Consider the following 20,785-nt stretch of genomic DNA (forward strand, 5'->3'; position numbering starts at 1 on the left):
TAAAAATAATGTACAACAAAATAATAACAATAATATGCAAATAATATACAAAAAATATATATAAATTAATATACAACAAATATAAAATAAAATAATATACAAAAAAATATAAAATAATATACAAAAAAATATATACTCAAAAAAATTATAAAATTTAAAAAATATATAAATTTCAAAAAAATATAATAGTTATAATATATAATAGTGTTTGGAGTTCAGTTTTAATTTTGACTTAACACGCAGAGTTTTAATCTATTTTGTTTTAATTGAGCAATTGTCAAAACAAAATATTGACAATACTCAGAACTTCTTTCAGGTGAGCTAAGGTTAAAATATTGTCTAATTGAATTTTATCTTTTATCTTTAATTTAATCTGAAAAATCAACTGTTTACATGAAAAAAAAATTGCTAAAATGCTTACTACATATTTGTAATAATATTTCATTCTTAAATTTAAATAAATAATTATCATCATTATTAATAATATAGTTAATACAATTAATCAACATTCTACAAATAATGTTGCACATTCACACTTTCTGTTGCAATGGCAGTTGGAGCACTTTTTGCTGCATTCACTGCTTGGCTATCACTGTTATCACTGAAATAAAAAAAATTATAAAATTAAGTTAAAATTACTAAATATAGTTTAATTTTATAAAACAATATTTTTCATCCTAGAAAAACTCAATTTAATAGTTAATAATTATTTAATTATAAATTTGTTATTAAATTTATAAATTTACTTAGTATAATTAAATTATATTAGGATGGAAAACAATTTTTTATTATACACGGAGAGAAAAATCAAGCGTTTGTAGTATGGACAGTTAAGCTTATTTCGTAAAAGAATGCACATGCGCAATATGCGTAAAACTTCTGCTGTATTTGTATAAATTTCTACGTTATCAGCATAAAAGTTCTACCTGTAACGTATGGGACGTCAGTATACTACGATTGCAAGAGATCCATGCTTTTTTAGTATATGTTTCATGCAACTGAGGTATAAAAACATGCCTCTTTAGCAGGACGTTCATACAAAATTAGCATAGGAAGTCTCCATACTACAAACGCTTGATTTTTCTCTCCGTGTAGGTACCTAATTTCAATTTCCAATACACAGTCGTCATGACATTTGCATAAGGAGCTGCAAATTTCTGGTTTGCAATCGTCAATTTCCACATTAATTTCCACTACTAATTTCACTGTGAAAAATAAAAAATTAAGTAATATGAACCCAAAGTCTACTAAAAAGAAAAATACAAAATTCTATTTCATCAAAAATCAATTCACCTTCACAACTAGGTTCATCAATATGACAAGGATGTCGTTTTTGTCTCAATAAGTTTAATGTACTCTGGAAAATAAAAATATTGTTGATAAATAATTGATTTTGTAATACGAAAATTTTTTGTTTGACATTGTTGATTTTATTTTTGTTTGTTGTTGTTGATAACTATTATAATGAAATGATTCATTTCTGGCTAAAAAATTAAAAAAGGCTTATAATAGGGAGGCAAAATATTTTTCAATCAATTTATTTTTTTTTTATTATATAAAATTAAAATTTCAAAAATCGAATTCTAAAAATTTTGGTATTAAAATACTTCTTCCACGAGGAAACAATATTTAAAGAAATGAAATAGAAAAATATAAATATTTGAACTTACATTTCTATAATGATCTTCTAGAGGAACTCCTCGAATATTTGAAAGAGTTATAAAAACAATTAACATTGTGAACAACATTATTTTACGCAGGAAAAATTTACTTTTATGTTACAAATAAAATGACAGTAATAAAAATAAGGATTCTATAATTCGTTTTTCCAATTTTATAATCCTTTTATACATTTCATAAACTCTAAATAAAAGATAATATTTATGAGAAACGTGATATTTTGAAAGAGTTACTCAATCTTAATTTAATTTTTATCAAAAAATTTTCTTATTTCATATTCATTTTGCATGCCTACAAGAAAGGTAGAAGAAATAATAAAAACAAAACATAAGGTAACGAGATAATTAGCGATTGTACATATTGCGTTTATTAAATTACATTTACAAATTTTGCTTTTATGACAGAATTTAACGATATTATTTTCTTCACAACGATAAATTTATTTATCCACTGACACATAATAAATTCATAAATAAACATTTTTAACTCATTTTCTTAAATAATTTATTTCGTTGTTTAATTTATCTAGAAAAAATAAATTAAAAATCTTATTATTAAAATTAGTAATTTAAATAAAATTACTTATATTAATAATAGTAATAAAATGAAAATAATAAAACACAGTATATAAGTCAAATAATATTTTAATGTTTATAAAAATTTTTAGTTAATACAGGCCAAAGAAGAAGGAAAAAAAATAGAAAAAAAATAAAAAAATAATAATAATAAAAATAATAAATAAATAAAATATAATAAATCAATAAATAAATATAATAAAATAAATAACAATAATAATAATAATAAATAAAAAAATAATAACACAAGTAGAAGCATTAATTTTAATAGTAAAAATGCCGAACATAATAAATGAAGAGAAACTAGATTTTAAAGACGTTTTTCTCCTTCCTAAAAGAAGTACAATAAAAAGCAGAGCTGATGTAAGTATTAATTAAAATTTTATTTTCTTCATCTTTTACATTTTTTATTAAATTAAATATTGTAAATTTTGAAAATAATTGAAATTTTATAGAATTTTACTGAAAGAAACAAAATATATTTATTCTTTCCAGGTGCATTTGCAAAGAGAGATGACATTTAGGCATTCAAAAAGAACATTTAAAGGAGTACCATTGATGGTCGCAAACATGGACAGCGTTGGAACATTTGAAATGGCCGTTGCTTTGGCAAAGGTTAGTAAATACATATTTTGATTATTTTTTCTACAAAATAATTCATTCCACTCGTTTAAAAATTGAATTTTCTATTATATAAATTCAAACAAAATACAAATTCTCACCATTATTATTTTTTCTAGATAAACGTAAATTGATGAAATAATTAAAAATTTATTTTTTTAATTTAAAATAAAAAATAATTTCTTTTGTAAAGAGAAAAAAAAATTTATAAAATTAAAGAAAATTAACGATTTTTTAAAATTAAAAAAAAAGTTTAATCCGAAATGAAATCAATTAATTATTAAATAAATGTTAAATTCACTATTTTTTTATTATTTTTTCAAAATTAATAAATAAAAAAAATTTATTAATTAAAGAAATTTATAATTTATAATTAAATAAATTTATTAATTAACTAGAAAATTTTATTATTATTATTATGCAAATTACAAAATTCTTTATTTTCAAATAATTTCAGATTCAAATTTTAAAAAAATTCAATTATAAAATACTTCAAAAAGAATAAAAAATTCAATTATTTTCAAAAAATTTTAATAAATTTATGGAAAATTTTAATTATTTTCTAAAATTTTATTAAATTCTTCAAAACAATTCAATTATACATATTTATAAATGGTAAAATTCTTTGCAGAAATTTAATTATTTTTAAATACAATTTTAATAAAATTTCAAGAAAGAATTCATTTTTTTAATTTTTAATAATATTTTTCGAAAGCATTCAAAAAAATAAAAAAAATTTTAAAAAAATTAAAAAATAAAAATAAATAAATAAAAATAAAATTTTAATAAAATTCAATAATTAAATGTTTAAATTTCAGATATTAACAAACACGATTATTTTAAAAACTTTAAAGAAATTGTTCATAAAATTCAATTATTTTAAAACATTTTACTTAAAATTATTGAAAAAACTCTATTATTTAAAAAAAACTTACAACGATTATTATTAATATTGATTGATAGATTAGAAATTTTACAATTTAAGCGAAATAATTTATTGAAAACTAAAATTTATACTAAGACAGAAAAAGCACTCGGACGTTAAAAGACTTTACTATAAAATTTGAATTTTCAAAAATTTGTTTCAGCATGGAGTTTTTACAGCTGTGCATAAATATTACACAGTTGTGGATTGGAAAAATTTTGCTGTAGATCATCCGAATTGCTTGGACTATGTTGCCGTTTGTACAGGAATTACTGAAGAAGATAATAGACGTTTGTCATCTATTTTACAAGCAGTGCCGGAGATTTCGTATATAGTGGCTGATGTCGCCAACGGCTACTCGCAATATTTCGTTGAAAGTGTGAAGAACCTCAGGGAAGAATATCCTAATCATACAATAATAGTAAGTCTATTTTTAAAAAATTAAAATTATCTGAATTTATATATGGGGCATTCCACGCCAAGTCGGACACCTTTTGACTTTTGCATCTCCGATTTTTTTCAAATATTTTTTTTCTTTTAGTGCTCGTTGAAATGAGCTACCATGATTTTTTTCAAATTTTTTCATCAAGCGGTTTAAGAGATACAGGTTTTTGAAAAATCACGTTTTTTACGTAAATTTTTTTCTGAAATGCTTAAACTCGGACAAAAATTGATCAATTTTGACGTTCGATATATGAAAATTTTTGTTTTTACACGTAGTTTTTGATAAAAATATTAAAAAATTTTTTTTTTAAATTTACCAAAAAAAATTTAAATTTTAAAAATAAAATTTAATTTTTAAGAATGTATGTATCGATCGATTTTTTTCAAAATTTTTTGTGAGAAACTGGTACTAAATTAAGAATTTTTAAGCATAGTCTGATGATGGGCAAACGATGGGATCTATTTGTTTCTGATTTTTCAATTTTTATATTTATAGCTAAAAGTATGAAAAATGAATGAATTATCGTAAGAATGCGATAGAGAAGGACAGACAAAGCTCCTGTCCTCTTCTATCTCATTGTTTTGTTATAAGTTCACGTCTTAAGATTTCATTGTGCGTTGGCCTTTTTCTATTTTACGCGCTGCGTTCATCCGCTACATCTCAAACCTTTAAAATATTTAAACGGTCACGAAATTAAATGTTTTTCTACATATGAATATGCTTTCTCAAAATTACAATAAAGTAATTAATATCCTGAACGTCTTGTAATTCATTTTTCATACTTTTAGCTATAAATATAAAAATTGAAAAATCAGAAACAACCCAGTAAACGAAAACAAATTGAAATGAATTAAAAAGAATTCACAAAGAGCTTTCGTGAATCCCGCTTTGTGACAAATACGAATTGGAGCAATGATGCAATTTTCCCGAATTCGTGAAACTGTATTGAACTTCCGAACCTTCTATCCGTACCAATTCACTGGACAAGTTTTGAGCCTTTAATTTTTTTCAATTCGTTAGCACGAATTCAATGCATTCCTTGGCCATTTCTTTCGAATGCGAATTCGTTTGGACAAATTGGTACATATTGAATTAAATTCAATTGAATATACAAAGAGCTTGAGTGAATCCCGCTTTGTGACAAATACGAATTGGAGCCTACCAAAAATGTTAATTCGTTTCAATTCATTTGAATTAGTTTTTTTTTACTGGGAAATAGATCCCATCGTTTGCCCATCATCAGACTAGGCTTAAAAATTCTTAATTTAGTACCAGTTTCTTACAAAAAATTTTGAAAAAAATCGATCGATACATACATTCTTAAAAATTAAATTTTATTTTTAAAATTTAAAATTTTTTTGGTAAATTTAAAAAAAAAATTTTTTAATATTTTTATCAAAAACTACGTGTAAAAACAAAAATTTTCATATATCGAACGTCAAAATTGATCAATTTTTGTCCGAGTTTAAGCATTTCAGAAAAAAATTTACGTAAAAAACGTGATTTTTCAAAAACCTGTATCTCTTAAACCGCTTGATGAAAAAATTTGAAAAAAATCATGGTAGCTCATTTCAACGAGCACTAAAAGAAAAAAAATATTTGAAAAAAATCGGAGATGCAAAAGTCAAAAGGTGTCCGACTTGGCGTGGAATGCCCCATATATAATAATTAATAAATAATTGTTTTCAATTACTATTTAGTAATTATAATTCGGGATAACTATTTTTTTATTTTTAATAAACAAGTGACAATGATAATTTTTTTTGGTAAAAATTAGTGTGGGAATAAAAATTATTCATTTATATTTATAAGGCAGGAAATGTTTGCACACGCGAAATGGTGGAGGAATTAATTCTCTCAGGAGCCGATATTGTTAAAGTTGGCATTGGTGGTGGATCCGTTTGTACAACACGATTGAAAGCTGGCGTTGGGTATCCACAATTAAGTTGTGTAATTGAATGTGCCGATGCTGCTCATGGCTTGAATGGTCACATTATTTCAGTAAGTTTCATCTTTTTCTCAATCTTTTTCTATTTAATCTTAATTAACTAGCAAATGATATTATTTTGTAAATTCATAAATTTTATATTTTCAAGAATAAACATCAATTTTTGAATTATTAGAGATTTAAAATTTTTTAAATTCACTTATTAAGTACATGATAATAAATATTTTTGTTTATTATTTTTCAAAAATTTTGATAAAATTTTAAGCAAGAATTTTATTATTCTCACATGAATAATGAAATTCTTTAGAGCAATTTAATTATTTTCAATATACAATTTAAATAAAATTTCTCGAAAGAATACAATTATTTTTAAAAATATCAATTAAATTTGCTAGCGAATTTTAATTGATTCGCTTGCGAATTACAAAAAAATTTTGTAATTTGCATAATAATAAGTTTAATATTTCAGAATAATAATAATAATGTAATGTAAAATAAAGTTGTAATTTTTAAAGGATGGCGGCTGTACATGTTCTGGTGACATTGCAAAAGCTTTCGGTGCCGGTGCTGACTTTGTCATGATTGGTGGCTTGATGGCAGGACATGATGAATGTCACGGTGAACTAACCGAAAAAGATGGTAAAATGGTGAAATTATTTTATGGCAATTCATCAAGGATTTCAATGGAGAAACGCTTTGGAGGAGTTGCTAAGTACAGGTAAAACAATACATACCTATATTGTCAAATTTATTTTTATATATAAATCAAAATTATCATCCTCAATAAAAATGAATAACGATAATAAATTATTTATTATCGTTATTCATTTTTATTGATGATGATAATTTTGATTTATATAAAAATAAAAACTTCTGTTTTAAGAAAATAGTTTTAAAACAAGAATGTGATGTAATTTTAGTTAAAATTTAATTTCAAATCGAATTAAATTTTTAGAGCCGTGGAGGGAAAATCTGTGGACATTACTTATCGAGGATCTGTTGAACATACACTTTTCGATATATTTGGCGGTTTACGTTCAGCGTGCACTTATGTGGGTGCCGAACGTCTTAAAGAATTACCTCGACGTGCCACTTTTATACGATGCAGTCAACAAACCAACAACATTTTTGGACCACCAGTGTAAATGTGAAGGGCTACATAAAATAAGGGAACGAACGCGTGGTTGAAAGGGATAATATCAGTCAGGTAGCAGCGAGCGGCTCAAGGCTTGTCACTGCTACCCGACTGGTACTATCCCTTCCAAGCCTCGCGTTCGTCCCCTCCCGTGTAGAAATGGAGGTCGGGTTCTAGTGGGGACCTCACCAGTTTACCCCATTTGAAAAAAGGCTCCAACTAGAGAAACTGGTGGGGTTCTAGTCGATTTTGTCACGCTCTAGTTGATAGGGCCCCGACTAGAAGTTCTAGTTCACTTCTACCGGTTTTAAAAATTATTATTTTTCAACTTAACTTATTTATAATTGAATTCTCCATTCATATTAACATTATTAATGATTGTTGCACACGAAAAATCTCGTGCCTATGAGGGTTCGAACCTTGGACCTTGGGGACACCAGACGGATACACATACCTCTCGGCCATGATAGGTTGGATGGACTTCCGCTTAAAGTACATCCCGTTTGGAAATTCCGCCATTTGTCCCTATCTCTAGTAGGGCTCTCGCTAGATTCTGACTAGAATCTCTAGTCGAGAAAAACTAGTCGGGTTCCAATCTAATTCTAGTTAGATGATTCTTACAAGCATTATTTATTAAAAAAGTTTGCATATTATTTGATTACTTAATTTTTTAATTATTTAAACAAAATCTTTTATTTATTAAGTAAATTAAAAAAGAATAAACCATAAATAAATATTAATTATGTGGATATAATTAATTTTTATTAACTAAATATTGTAATATATTATTTATTATTATTATTATTATTTATTAAAACAATTATAGTAAATATAAAAATATAAAAATTAATGTAATAAATTAGTTATGTTTAATTTTTCAATAACGTTATAGATATAATTAATTCATAATATTTTGAATTTTAGGGAGTTATTATTCATCACTCTTATTTAACTCTGCATTCCTAATGATAGTTAATAATAATTAATTATGACATTATTGAAAAATTAAACATTACTAATTGCAGTGCTTTTTATATTTACTATAATTATTATAATTATATTATTCAATTTATTATTGTAATTATAATATTATAGCATCTTTTTAATTATTATTAAATACTTGCATTAATTGTGAAAAACATTTTAAAGTATAATTGCACATACATATCTTTTTAAAAAAAAATTATTTTTACGAATAATATTACAATATTTAGGTAATAAAAATTAGTTATACCCACATAATTAATATTTATTTATGTTTTATTCTTTTAATTTACATATTAAATAAAAGATTTTTATTTAATAAAATTGCTTTATTGGAATTTTTTGTAAAAATATTCTACAATATTTAAAATTTTGTTTAAAAAATGTTAAAAAATTAAATAATTAAATAATATGCAAAATTTTTTAATAAATAATGCTAGTAAGTTTTTCTATCTATTAATCTGAATTATTTATATCTATAGAAAGATAATTTATGTATGTCATACTTGTACACTAGTTTGTCTAGTTTGAAATCGATAAGGTCCTAGTGAGTTTTTTCCAGTCTGAATTATCTAACTAGAATTTGATTGAAGCCCGACTAGTTTTTCTAGACTAGAGATTCTAGTCAGAATCTAGCGAGGTCCCTACTAGAGATAGGGACAAATGGGGAAATTTCTACACTTATTTTATGTAGCCCTTCATGTGCTTTAATTTTATTTTATAAATATTTTACTAATCAACAATTAACAAAACATTCAAGTTATAAACTTGATAATTTTAATAAAATTATGAATTGTTATTAATAAAAAAAAAAATTTCTCAAATTTAGTTGAGATTTTTATATGTTCAAGTACTATAAAAAATATATTAGGAAGACTGATTGAAATTTGATTTGATTATTTATAAAAGCATTAATTTTCCTACTTTTTATAAATAATACCTATATAGGGAAATTAAACATCAGATTCTCAGCTTTATTTTAATGTGCATTAAAATTTTGTTTAGGATATTTTTAGTGTATAAAAATATCATGAATCATTCGTGAAGTAATTTTTAACCTAAAACTGAAGACAAAGTTGAAACATTTTTATGAAAAATAAAACTGAGGTCTAAAATTCTTTTAAATTTATAAATAATCATAGAAAAAACATTTTACTTTCTGACACTGTTTTTAAAAAGTTTTTAAGAGTTCGAAAAAAACTATAAAAATTTAGTTTTCTTATAGAAGTCCTCTATTGGAACCAAGCTAAAAAGGCTTCGGAGATGAAATTATTTTAGTTACTGCGCATAAATGCAAATGAATAAAATTGTTTAATTTTTTTTTTAAAATGATAAGTGCTAAATTTTTACTACTGAAATTGATAATAATTATTAGAGAGTAGATTTTGTAAAAATTAATCGAGACATCAAAAATGACACTTTCAGAAGAATCACCCATATATAGTATATAAGAACTTTTTTTTAGTTCTTGTAATAAAATTAAATTTTTTCACGATGTTTTCAATACATTTTATTTGTTTTTTAACAAAATATTTTCATTCTGACATTAAATTTTGCTTAAACAATATAGCATAATGAGATTTGTAGATTCATAACTACAAATTACATATAGAAAAATAATTTTTTTACAATCTGAAAAAATTTGTTGAGCACGCTGCTGAAAATCTTCGTAAATCAAATACGGAAAGATAGTGAAAGATTTCATGGATATCGGATTTTGAAATTCGAATTTTGTAGCTTCTGTCAACCAGACTGATTATATGATTCACACAATCGTTTATTAAATCATTTCTTCTCTGTCCTTTTTCGATACTGACTCTCAAAAATTCAGCATACGCTGGAAACTTACTGTGGGAAGATGCTATGTTTTGAAGAAAGCTCTCGTTCCTTGTGCACTTTGCGAATTTACCGACAGGTAAAGTTAATACATCGTAGAAAGTTAAGTTTAAATTATCATCAACTTTTGTCTCTTGCAAGCTAAATTTCTGTTTTCTGCATTCTTTTCTCCAATCATTTAAATTGTGTTTCTTGCAAAATTTGACGACTTTCGAGTTATAATTAGTGACTATCAATACTAGACGTGCGATTATTAGTTTCAAGAAGACGGTTTTATCTTTTCCGTGTAGTTGATAAGATGCGTCGTCCTTAAATTCAATTTCTATGTTCGTAAGATTTTTAACACTGTCGGCGTAACTGATTAGAAGTAAATTACACTCGTAGGTATTTTTCCAAAGTCGAATTTCGATATCAGAACAAGATTTTAAGTCATTGTATTCCATAACAATATGTAAGAGTTCAGGAGAATCTATTAATTTATCCTTCTTTCCATTTAAAGCGCATAGGGATAAACTTGTCACTTCATCTTGTTTTAGGTAATTAAATACGATTTTAATCATTGCAAGTTGAAATTTTGAATTATTAATATCTTGCTCTGATTTTGCGTCACTTTTGTCTCTCGAAACCTCTATTTCAATTGCGTAATTCCAGTAATCTGGTGTTACTGCTACTTTCGGGATAAGCATTTCCATAATTTTTAAAATATTTTTGTACATTAGAGTACTAATAGTCGGATGGTTTCCATATAGTCCTTTAAGCATATCTAACGCATGTGTTAATGGTGAGGAATCATAATCACACGTCTTGTGAGGATCTGCACCCTTTTCTAATAGAAACTTAACAACAGTGGGCTGTACTGTACTTGCTGCGAAATGCAATGGGGTGAGACTATGATCAACTATTGAATTAATGTCAGCTCCAGCTTTCAAGAGTAACTCTACTAACCTCGTGCTCTCGAATGTTGCAGCAACGTGAATAGGTTTTATATTTTCAAAACAACCCTCAAATGAAAAACCCTCATTTAGAAGAAGCTCTAGAATATCTTCATTGCCATTTTCAACAGCAATATGAACGGCTAATTTGCAAACTAGAGAGTCATTTTCAAAATAGTTTGCTGGACTATTCACTATTATTTTAACAGTTTCCATTTGTCCTGCACGTAAAGCCCAATGAAGCTCTGTCTCTTGAGAACATGTATTTGCATTCACTTTAGAGCCAGACGTCAATAAATATTTCCAAACGTTATAGCAGCAATATTGTCTAGCATAAGTTAACAGATTGATTATTGTTGTTTTCACACCCACATCGACTAAATATTTAAATATATCGGCTCGATCTGGTTTCACACAATATTTAAGTAATTCAAAACGATCTACAGTAATGGTTTTAATGTGCTTATTGCCTTTCCTCATTAGATATTTTACAACTTCTAAGTGACCGTTCCATACTGCTGCCACAAGAGGACAATTAGAGTCTCCATTACCATCGACTGTTTTGAATCCGTTCATCATTAGCAATTTAACCATTTCTAAATTCCCGCTTTTAGCAGCATCATAAAGAGGTCCAGATTCTTTAGAATATTTCTTACTAACAACAGCGCGATTCTCAAACAGAATTTCTGATAACTGAACGTTTTGATTTGTCAAAGCAAGGTGAAGTGGTGTTTTTCCATCATTGTCTTCTACGTTAACTATGGCACCATTTTCCACAAGAGCTTTTGTAAATTCAACTCTATTATTAGCGGCAGCATAATGGAGGGGACTTTCACCCTTGTTATTTTTCGCGTTTACGTTACATTCTTTGATAATTTGATTGAATACCTTCGTCTGGTTTTCCTGTATCGCAAGGTGTAGTAGAGTGTTTCCATCACTGTCTCGTTTTGCAATGAAGAGAACTATTTCCTTCTGTCCCTCGGCTATATGCATTGACGTACTTTCCCTTATTGTCTCCTTGTCTGAATACTGCTTGAGAAAAGTTTGAATAAGATTTAATTTGTGATCCTGATCAGGAAAAACCAGTGGGTCCTTCTCAGAAGGGTTATTACTGCAATCCTTCGTGTTATCCATAATCGCAAAAAGATAGATTACAAGTGTTTGACTCGATTATAAATTCTGTAACAAAAATTATAAAAAACTGTATTATCTTTTTGGTGAAAACACTTTGTTTTTAAAATAAATGTCATAAGTGAATAAAATGTCTATAATAACTTTGATTAAATAAAATTTTTACGTTAGATTTTTGTTTTTTATTACCCGGTAAAAAGACTGGAACTGAATGGAATTTGAAAATTCAGTGAGACTAAATATATGAAAGTAAATTTCTTCATTACATCATTAAAAGGTATTTTATACAGATTTTTTATTTTGACATCATTGGGATCCGAAATCATGTGAAACTGACCCACCCCTGTACCCACTTGCGTCCGACATCTTGGTTTTTTATCTCTTTTTTTTACATATGTTAGAGAGAGACGAAATGAAAAGACAACTACCGCAAGTGGGTCGACACCAGAGGGCCTACGCAGCTCTGCGGTTCCCAATATTTGTAAGCAACGACCCCGAAAACCCCAAAGCAATAAATTCTAAACGAATCCAATAATTTTTTGAAATAGTTGTATTTACTGACTGTGTCAGTCAATTTTTATGATTGCTAACTGTTAAAAAAATCATTTTTGACGGCTAATTTAATTTGTTGTGTCAGCAATATCGCTTTATTTTCATAAAGTACAGGGTTCAGGTTTTAATTTGACTCAACCTATGACAAGTCTCTAGCACGTCGGATTTACCCGGTAGAAATTTACAAAAACAGCGAAAAACATGATTTTTGGTAATTTACCCCCACTTTTTCAAAATCCTGACGTGATGGGAGGTTTTCGTTGCCAGATTCGGATTCAGTGCACCAAATACTGCGGGAAATGACTTCTCGATCTCAGACAACGGAAATTTTTATTTTTTGCAGGCTTGTGTAACTTATTGAAGAATATGAAAAAATTTTTTTACTTTTAGTCTAAGTCGTCTATTTTTATAAATTATTTAACAAAGTTTTTGAGATTAAAAATTTATAAAATATTCCTTTAATGGAATCAGATGCATATTTTGAAATAGAAAGGAATTAATTTTTTGCAATTTTAGGTTATGTCTGTAATTTTTTAATACACAAAGAGGATCCTCTCTCATTATAAATTGTTAATTTTTTAAGTCTTAGATGCATTTAAAATAATTAATAAAAACTGATTCTAGTTTTACACGCGAGTAAATACATAAACTTAATTTTAATTAGGATAAAAATAACACAAACCATTGCACGAATAGATTCAAAGTAGAATAACTGATTTATAAATCGTCGAGAGAAAACATTCAACTCATAAATATAAATTGTAAAGAGATAAATTATGTAAATTGAATGATTTTTTACTTCTGCTTCATTTTATAAATACTAAATTAACATTTCTTACAAAAAGGCGCTTATAGAAAATGACACAAATCTTTTTTTCTCTCTTGTTCTCTCTTCTGTCTGGTTGGTTGTTCTGTAAAGGTGTTTCTACAACATTTTTCAACATATTGCGTTGCATTGTGTAACTAGGCCATAAATATGAGAGAGATGGAGATATATGTTCGCTATATTTGCACTCATAGCACATAACGCAACGTAAAGGTGCCCTCCACATTCTGCTCACATCTCCAGTATATTTCTCAATTCAACGAACAACAAATTTTCAGACTCCTTCAAACAACGACAACGATATTTATCCTTTTAATTAAGGTTAGGAGTACGTCACACTGAATCCACTGAATAACATGACCTTAAGGCCAACGCAGAATAGAATCTTTAACCGGAACCGCAATCGAAACCGTAAGCGTAAGAATGGGTTAGAGAAGGATAAACAATATACCTATCCTTCTTTAACTCATTCTTATGGGGAATCCACACTTCGATCTTAGATGCATATAAGCGGGAGATATATAGAATTATGAATGAAAAGAATATTTTCTCTTTGTTTAGGCAATAAAATAAATAATACTCAAATTGCAAATTAAAGAGCAATAATTTTATTAGTAATATTTACAAAAATATTTTTAGAACGAAAAATAATTTGTAAATGATAACTGTATTAACATTAAATTTTAAACATTAAGATAATGTAGATACATAATAGTAAATAAGAGAATTATGATTTTTATAACAATCTTAAAAAATAGTAAATAGAATTAAGATTTTTATCAAAATCTTGGAAAAAGCTAACATTACATTAACTATTTGTGTAATGATAACTTTTGAAAAATATCATCTAAGAATTTTGTCATCTCCTCTTTACATTCGGATCCAGCGAATGAAATAACATCTACTATACTGCTGGTATCATTTGCGGATTTACACAAATCATCTAAGCAAGACTTTTTTAAACTCTCCAATTCATACATGTGTGCGATCCTAAAAAGTTGTTTTAATATTTCTTGAGATAAATTTTTTTTAATTTCTTCAGAGTACAAGTAATCTATCATTAATTCAATAACTGCGGATTCAAAACCGTCAATTTCGACCTGATTTTCTTCTGATTCCTTCATTGGAATTTCGAGCATCTTTCGAAAAACTGGCGATGAACATGCAAGAATTGCTTTATGAACCAAAAATTCCTTATTTTTGCAAATAATCTTGAAATCAGTGAACAGCTTCTCTTTGTAAATTGAGACGAGTTTTGTTGGCTTTTTAGTTTCTGGAACATTCAGTTTTGCAGGTGAAATATTTTTTATTACTATTTTGCAGTATATGTATAAATTTTTGTTAAAAAATTTTTCAGCAATATCAAACATCCCTCGTCGAATCCAAATTTGATAAGTTTTTTGAAAGTGAGCACTCTTTTGGCTATCTGAAGTTAGATAAATTGTTTCAAATAAAGCAATTTTACACTCTGAATTTAAGTAGTAAAGGGATACTACAAATTGTCGACTTAATGATTGCTCTGAAAATATTATTTGTCCTTGCAATGAACTATCATATATTTTCTGAAACCTTAAAACACAAGAAATCATTGGACTTTCTTGTAGAATTGAGCTAACTTCAAATTCATTGGAATTACACAAAGTTTCGTCTGGAATTGTTATTAAAAGAGAAGTACATTCATTATCATGTTCATTAGAATTTAATGAATTAGAATTGATTTTCCTGTCCAAGCTTGAAATATTAACAACCGTTGCCATAATTTCAAAAAATATATTCTTTTTGAAATTAATATAACCTGCAACAATAATAATTATAATAAATATTATGTAATAAGAAAATAATAATTTTAATTGATGTGCAATGTTTAAAATATTTTCGACCTTATAGGGACTGTCTATAAATAACGTTAGACATTTTTTTGGAAAACTTGACCCTCCCTCTCCCTCTCGTAAAATATTTTACATATACATTAGCGCCATTTTTTTCTATTGTTCGTAAGATCTTGCTGATTGAGAAAAAATTCCCTGACTTTTCCTTGACTATTTACTAACCTTATTTCTGCTTTCATGAGACAAAAATATGAATACTGACTTAATTAAAAAAAAATTTTTATTTTATAAATTTCTAGAAATTTCCCTGACTTTAAATAAAATTCCCTGACTGCCCTGACTTCTCTGACCGCTGGACACATTGGATTATAAAATAAAAATTATGCTAACTCTTTTCATTTATTCAAAGCAAATAGAATTTTGTTAAAAATCGTGATTAAAAAATAGAAATATATATGCAATTTTCTTTTACTTATTTCTAATAAATTGAAATATTGCAAGATGTCAAACATTTATATAAACTGATTCATACCTTAAGCTTATAGTTAATTTTCTTTTTCTAAATAAAAATGTTAAAATTGTCTCTGATTATGTATTTCTTTTTCAACTATTTTCTGTCTGTTGTATAGTATGTATAGTAGCAATAAAGCACTATAAACTGGAATTCTCTATAAAGACTGATAAAGACCATCGCACAATGGATTTGCAAAAGTTAAGGTACCGTCCCATGATGGCGTGAAAGCGTCGGCGTAAAGCGTAAACCATGTGAGAGAGTGAGAACGTGATATCTGTTCATCTCTTTCTATCGCACGATTTCTGCTTTACGCCGTCATGGGACGGTACCTTTACTCACCGTTTTGCGTTGCATTTTGTAAACTAGGCCATGAGTGTGAGAGAGATGGAAATATATGTTTGCTAAATTTGCACTCATGGACTAGTTACAAAACGCAACGAAAAACGTTAGCATGTGACTGCACCCTTACATCTTCGGTAAAAATGGTAAAAATTGTGCAGAATGGAAAATTTATATTGGAGTAAGAGAGACAGACTATGTATCTGTCTCTCTTACTCCAATGTAAATTTTCGGTTCTGGACAATTTTTACCGAAAATGTAAATGCTCCAGTAGGGTGCGATCATATGTGAGCAGAATTTCATGAGTGCAAGAGAGATAGTTAGGTAGCATTATCTTTATCTCTCTTGCAGTTCGGTTTTTCTGGCCTTTGTGTTTACGTTTTCTGCTCACATGGAACTGCAAAAACTCTTGTGTAAACACCTTAAGGCTGCGGTTACACCTCTGCAGGCTGCCTGCCTGCGCAGGCAGGAGCAACGAGAGTAAGGGAGAAGTTTGAAGTCACTGACTCTCTTACTCTTGTACGTTACCATGACAACCTGCAGGCAGGCAGGCTGCCTGCAGAGGTGTAACCGCAGCCTTAGTTTATTATGAAGTTATTCCTTTGCCCCACAATTTTTCTCATCTGTTGTTATTTACATTTTCCTCAAAGAACAAATAACAAAAAAATAGATTAAATTTTACTAATCAAAAATACATAATGTTTTAATATGTTGTATTATTTATTTATAAATAATAAAATTTTTTTTAAAAAGTTGTTATTTACATAGATAAGAGAAATATTGAAAAATACTATTATGATAGTAATCAAAAATCTACCTGAAACAGTATTTAATTTATTATTTCACATGTCAATTTTATAATAAATAAAAACAGAATATCTTCCAAAATGGATCAATTTTCGCCGGATTTGAAAATTATCTTTAGTGAAATGAGCAAACTGCGAAAGGTGAGTTACTTTTATTTGTCAATATGGAATTTCAAACTTTCTATTTCTCCCATTAGAATTAAAAACTATATTCTGACATTGTAGACAAAGTTTTACAATTTTCTATTATTTTTACTTTGTGTAAACAAATCCAAAGGTACACAAGGGTAAAATCTTAAGGTATTTTCATATTCTAAAATTCATTTATACAAGATGTTCTTTTGTTTAAAGTATCACTGCGAATGATGCATAAACGAATTTATAAAGTTTAAAATAAAACCAATTTTAATTTTTACAAAGTTTTTTTTATTATATTTTGTATTTTAGGCATTTGTCAATTTGAAAATTGAACATGCAACTCTATTTAAACAATCGGAGAAACAAAAATTACAATTAGACAAATCCAAAAATCGTTGCCAAAAATTAATGGATCTATTTACTGCAAAATATAAAAGTATTATGGAAAACAACTCTGGTTTAAATAGTGAATTAAATTATTTGCGACAAGTCGTTGAAGATTTGCAAACACAGCTTACTAGTCAAACTTCCGAGATGAAAAATAAAGAGAATCTCTGTGAGTATTTATTTATAATTAATCTAATTTTATTTCATTTTTTCAAATTTAACCGTTATAATTTTAAAGTAGTTTACATCCGAGGCCTGTTCTTTTCATCAATAAACTCTTTCCTTGCTTCTAAAAAAATTGAGTCAAATAATTTTTATTTAAATATAATCAATTAAATTGCATTTGCTTCAAATATAGGTATTGAAATTATTAGTTCAAATACAATTTATTTGATTTCAGCAAATTTTATTTGATTCAAGTAAATATTTCTTTGATTCAAGTAAATATTTCTTTGATAATAGACTAGTAATCGGTAATTTGAATGAAATACATTTTTTGTTTCAGTCTAATTATAAGTAAACAATAAAATATGTAATATAATTTATTTTATTTAATTTTTATCATATAGTTACTAATATGGAAGAAGAGATGGAAATACTAAGAGCCAAGTTTGATTTACAAGCTGATAATCACAAGAAGGACGTTGAAAATATTTTAAATCGCAACCGAATTGAGAAAAATAGAGAAATCGCTCAATATCAAGTTAAACTTGATTCTGCAAATGCCGAGGTAAATAACAATTTTTTTTATAAAATTATAATCTATAAAATCCATATAGCTACAAGGAAAAAAAGTTTCAAGAAAATTGCTAACAATATAGAAAAATCATCGATCATTTCACATGGAATTGCTCAACTTTATTTTAATTAATTAAATTAAAGTAAAATAAAATAATTGTCTGGAAAGTCTTATTTAGCTTCTTTGGAAACTAACATTTTTTATTACTTATTTTTATTCTTAAAACTGAATTATGTACAGAGATCACAGTTAGTCTCCTTTTTCCCTTTTCCTATTAAATAGAATTATTAAGTAAAGTTGACTTTCTTCCAAATAAATTCAGCATTTTATTTTCAAAAGTTGTTTTCACGCTAAACTCTCAGCAATCAGTACACTTACACTATAGGAAAAATTTTTTTTAAATAAAATTTGCCTGAAATTAAAGTAAATTAGAAAATTTTCGTTGATAATAAAATTCAAATTTTCAAGATCGAAAAACTGAAGGAACAATTGAATCAAGAAATAGAGTTGAAGAACAAAAGCAGAAAATCATACAGTAATCATCCAGCTTTGAGCGACAATGAAAATGACACTCCTCAAAAAAAGTTTTCAGTTAAGAAGAGAAAAAGTCTGGATAATAGGTAAATTATTTTTTACAATTAAAAATTTCGTGAACTAAAGAAGAAATTTAAATGAATAATAATTGAAATCGATTTTTAGATGGCCTAAGTTAAACATAACTTCAATAAAAGGAGAGGAAACACTTAAAACTCCAGAGCAACCTATGAAAAGAAAGAAACTTTTTCTACTCGATAATGATACAATTGTAGATTTGGAAACACAGTAAATATTCTGTTTTATAGAATTCGTATTTTAAATGTTACCGTTACCAAAAGAATCAAGTTAACAAAACTACTAGTGCTGAGCATTAAGAAATTTTTAGTTATAAACATTAAGACTTTGATTAATGAATATATGAAGAATTAAGATAACTTCAAAATCATTTTTCTAAAGAGTAGTTAACTTGCTTTGCCTGCATAGTATTATGCGAATTTTAAGTGTTAATTTTTTTAAAAAAATATTGTATTATTTAACACGTTACATAATATATTTTTATATTACGAAAACATTTATTCTGTTTGTTCATTTGAATTTCCCACTTTTATAGAAGTTTTAATAGAAGTTTTACATCTCATTTATTTTTCCTGTTCAGTGAAAACTAAAATTTTTATAAGCACAAAAATTTTTAAATAATTATTATTATTATTCTTAAAAATTTAATTTCAATTCCTCGTAAAAATCAATTGTATTTAAAAAAATGTTTTTTTCAATTCTTTAGAAGAATTCAATTATTCAAAAAAAATTAGAATTTTTCACAGGAATTTAATTATTTGCAAATATTTTAATAAAATTGTTCGAAAGAAATAAAATTTTTTTAAATACAATTTTCATTAAATTTTTTTGAAATAATTCAATTATTTTTTTAGATTTTAATAAAATTCTTTCAAAGAATTAAATTATTTACATAAATAATTCTCTGAAAAAATTCAATTATTATTCCCGTAAATTCAATTATTTTAAGGCATTTTAATAAAATTCTTTGCAAAATTCAATTATTTTCAAAAATAATAAAACTCATCGAAGAATTTTATTTATTTTTAATTCTTTTTTATTAATTCATCTAAAAATTCAATTATTTTCACAAATAAAATTTTCCACGAGAATTTAATTTAAAAGAAAAAAAAAATTTCATAATAAATATATTTTGAAAAAATTAATTATTTAAAAGAATGTTTATAAAATTCTTATAAAAAATTCAATTATTTTCAAAAATAGCAAAATTTTTCACAGAAACTCCATTCTTTTTAAACATTTTTATAAAATTCTTGGCAAATTTCAATTATCTTAATAAATAATAAAATTCTTGTCAAAATTTCAATTATTTTCAAAAAGATTTGTAGAATTCAATAATTTTCAATATCTACTATTTTCATAAAATGTCCCGAAAGAATTCAATTTTATTTCAAGAAAAAATTTACAGAAAATTCTACACAAACATTATTTTCATAGGTATTAAAATTCCTTTCAGGGATTTCATTTATTTTCAATCAATTATCTTTCGACAAATATCAAAATTCTTCACAGAAATTCAATTATTGTCAGGAATTTTAATAAATTTTAATGCAAATTTCAATTATTTTCAAAAGTACCTAACAAATTCTTTGCAACAATTTAATTTATTTTCAAAATTTTTTTAAAAGTTCTCTTTAAGATGTCAATTATTTTTAAAAATAGCAATATTCTTCGTCGAAATTCAATTATTTTAAAAAATTTTAATAAAATTCTTTGGCAACATTTCAATTATTCAAAAAAACTTTTTTCTCAATTCAATGATTTTCGATATTTACATACAATTTAAAAAAAATCCCCAAAAGAATTCAATTTTGTAAAAAAAAATGTAATA

General features: G+C 26.1%; 5 protein-coding genes across 6 annotated transcripts; 2 read left to right on the top strand and 3 right to left on the bottom strand.

Moving 5' to 3' along the window:
- Window positions 1-386: 386 nt before the first annotated feature.
- LOC122501463 lies at window positions 387-2,133 on the bottom strand. The gene is made up of 4 exons (XM_043610946.1): window positions 1,671-2,133; window positions 1,294-1,357; window positions 1,100-1,205; window positions 387-601 (listed from the first exon to the last, which is right to left on the bottom strand). The coding sequence occupies exons 1-4, from the start codon at window positions 1,746-1,748 to the stop codon at window positions 511-513; spliced, it is 339 nt and encodes a 112-aa protein (XP_043466881.1). The 5' UTR covers window positions 1,749-2,133; the 3' UTR covers window positions 387-510.
- On the top strand, window positions 807-8,068 carry LOC122501462 (GMP reductase 1-like). Of its 2 annotated transcripts, XM_043610944.1 has the most exons (7): window positions 807-1,091; window positions 2,594-2,618; window positions 2,751-2,870; window positions 3,965-4,222; window positions 6,059-6,247; window positions 6,710-6,912; window positions 7,150-8,068. In XM_043610944.1, the coding sequence occupies exons 3-7, from the start codon at window positions 2,769-2,771 to the stop codon at window positions 7,337-7,339; spliced, it is 942 nt and encodes a 313-aa protein (XP_043466879.1). In that variant the 5' UTR covers window positions 807-1,091; window positions 2,594-2,618; window positions 2,751-2,768; the 3' UTR covers window positions 7,340-8,068. The 2 variants fall into 2 exon arrangements, with proteins under 2 accessions (XP_043466879.1, XP_043466878.1); XM_043610943.1 differs by lacking the exon at window positions 807-1,091 and having other exon boundaries at window positions 2,429-2,618.
- Window positions 8,069-9,814: 1,746 nt separating this feature from the next.
- LOC122501465 (ankyrin-2-like) lies at window positions 9,815-13,656 on the bottom strand. Its single transcript, XM_043610948.1, has 2 exons — window positions 13,447-13,656; window positions 9,815-12,260 (listed from the first exon to the last, which is right to left on the bottom strand). Exon 2 carries the CDS (start codon window positions 12,213-12,215, stop codon window positions 9,939-9,941), a length of 2,277 nt encoding a protein of 758 aa, XP_043466883.1. The 5' UTR covers window positions 12,216-12,260; window positions 13,447-13,656; the 3' UTR covers window positions 9,815-9,938.
- A 551-nt stretch (window positions 13,657-14,207) lies between these two features.
- LOC122501446 lies at window positions 14,208-16,088 on the bottom strand. The gene is made up of 2 exons (XM_043610904.1): window positions 15,952-16,088; window positions 14,208-15,385 (listed from the first exon to the last, which is right to left on the bottom strand). The coding sequence occupies exon 2, from the start codon at window positions 15,345-15,347 to the stop codon at window positions 14,403-14,405; it is 945 nt and encodes a 314-aa protein (XP_043466839.1). The 5' UTR covers window positions 15,348-15,385; window positions 15,952-16,088; the 3' UTR covers window positions 14,208-14,402.
- A 784-nt stretch (window positions 16,089-16,872) lies between these two features.
- LOC122501434 (paramyosin-like) lies at window positions 16,873-19,450 on the top strand. Its single transcript, XM_043610884.1, has 5 exons — window positions 16,873-17,219; window positions 17,526-17,772; window positions 18,173-18,333; window positions 18,811-18,962; window positions 19,042-19,450. Exons 1-5 carry the CDS (start codon window positions 17,160-17,162, stop codon window positions 19,166-19,168), a joined length of 747 nt encoding a protein of 248 aa, XP_043466819.1. The 5' UTR covers window positions 16,873-17,159; the 3' UTR covers window positions 19,169-19,450.
- Window positions 19,451-20,785: the final 1,335 nt, after the last annotated feature.

The sequence above is a fragment of the Leptopilina heterotoma genome, unplaced genomic scaffold, assembly GCF_015476425.1.
Source record: "Leptopilina heterotoma isolate Lh14 unplaced genomic scaffold, ASM1547642v1 Lhet_21, whole genome shotgun sequence".
In the NCBI taxonomy this organism is placed as follows: domain Eukaryota; kingdom Metazoa; phylum Arthropoda; class Insecta; order Hymenoptera; family Figitidae; genus Leptopilina; species Leptopilina heterotoma.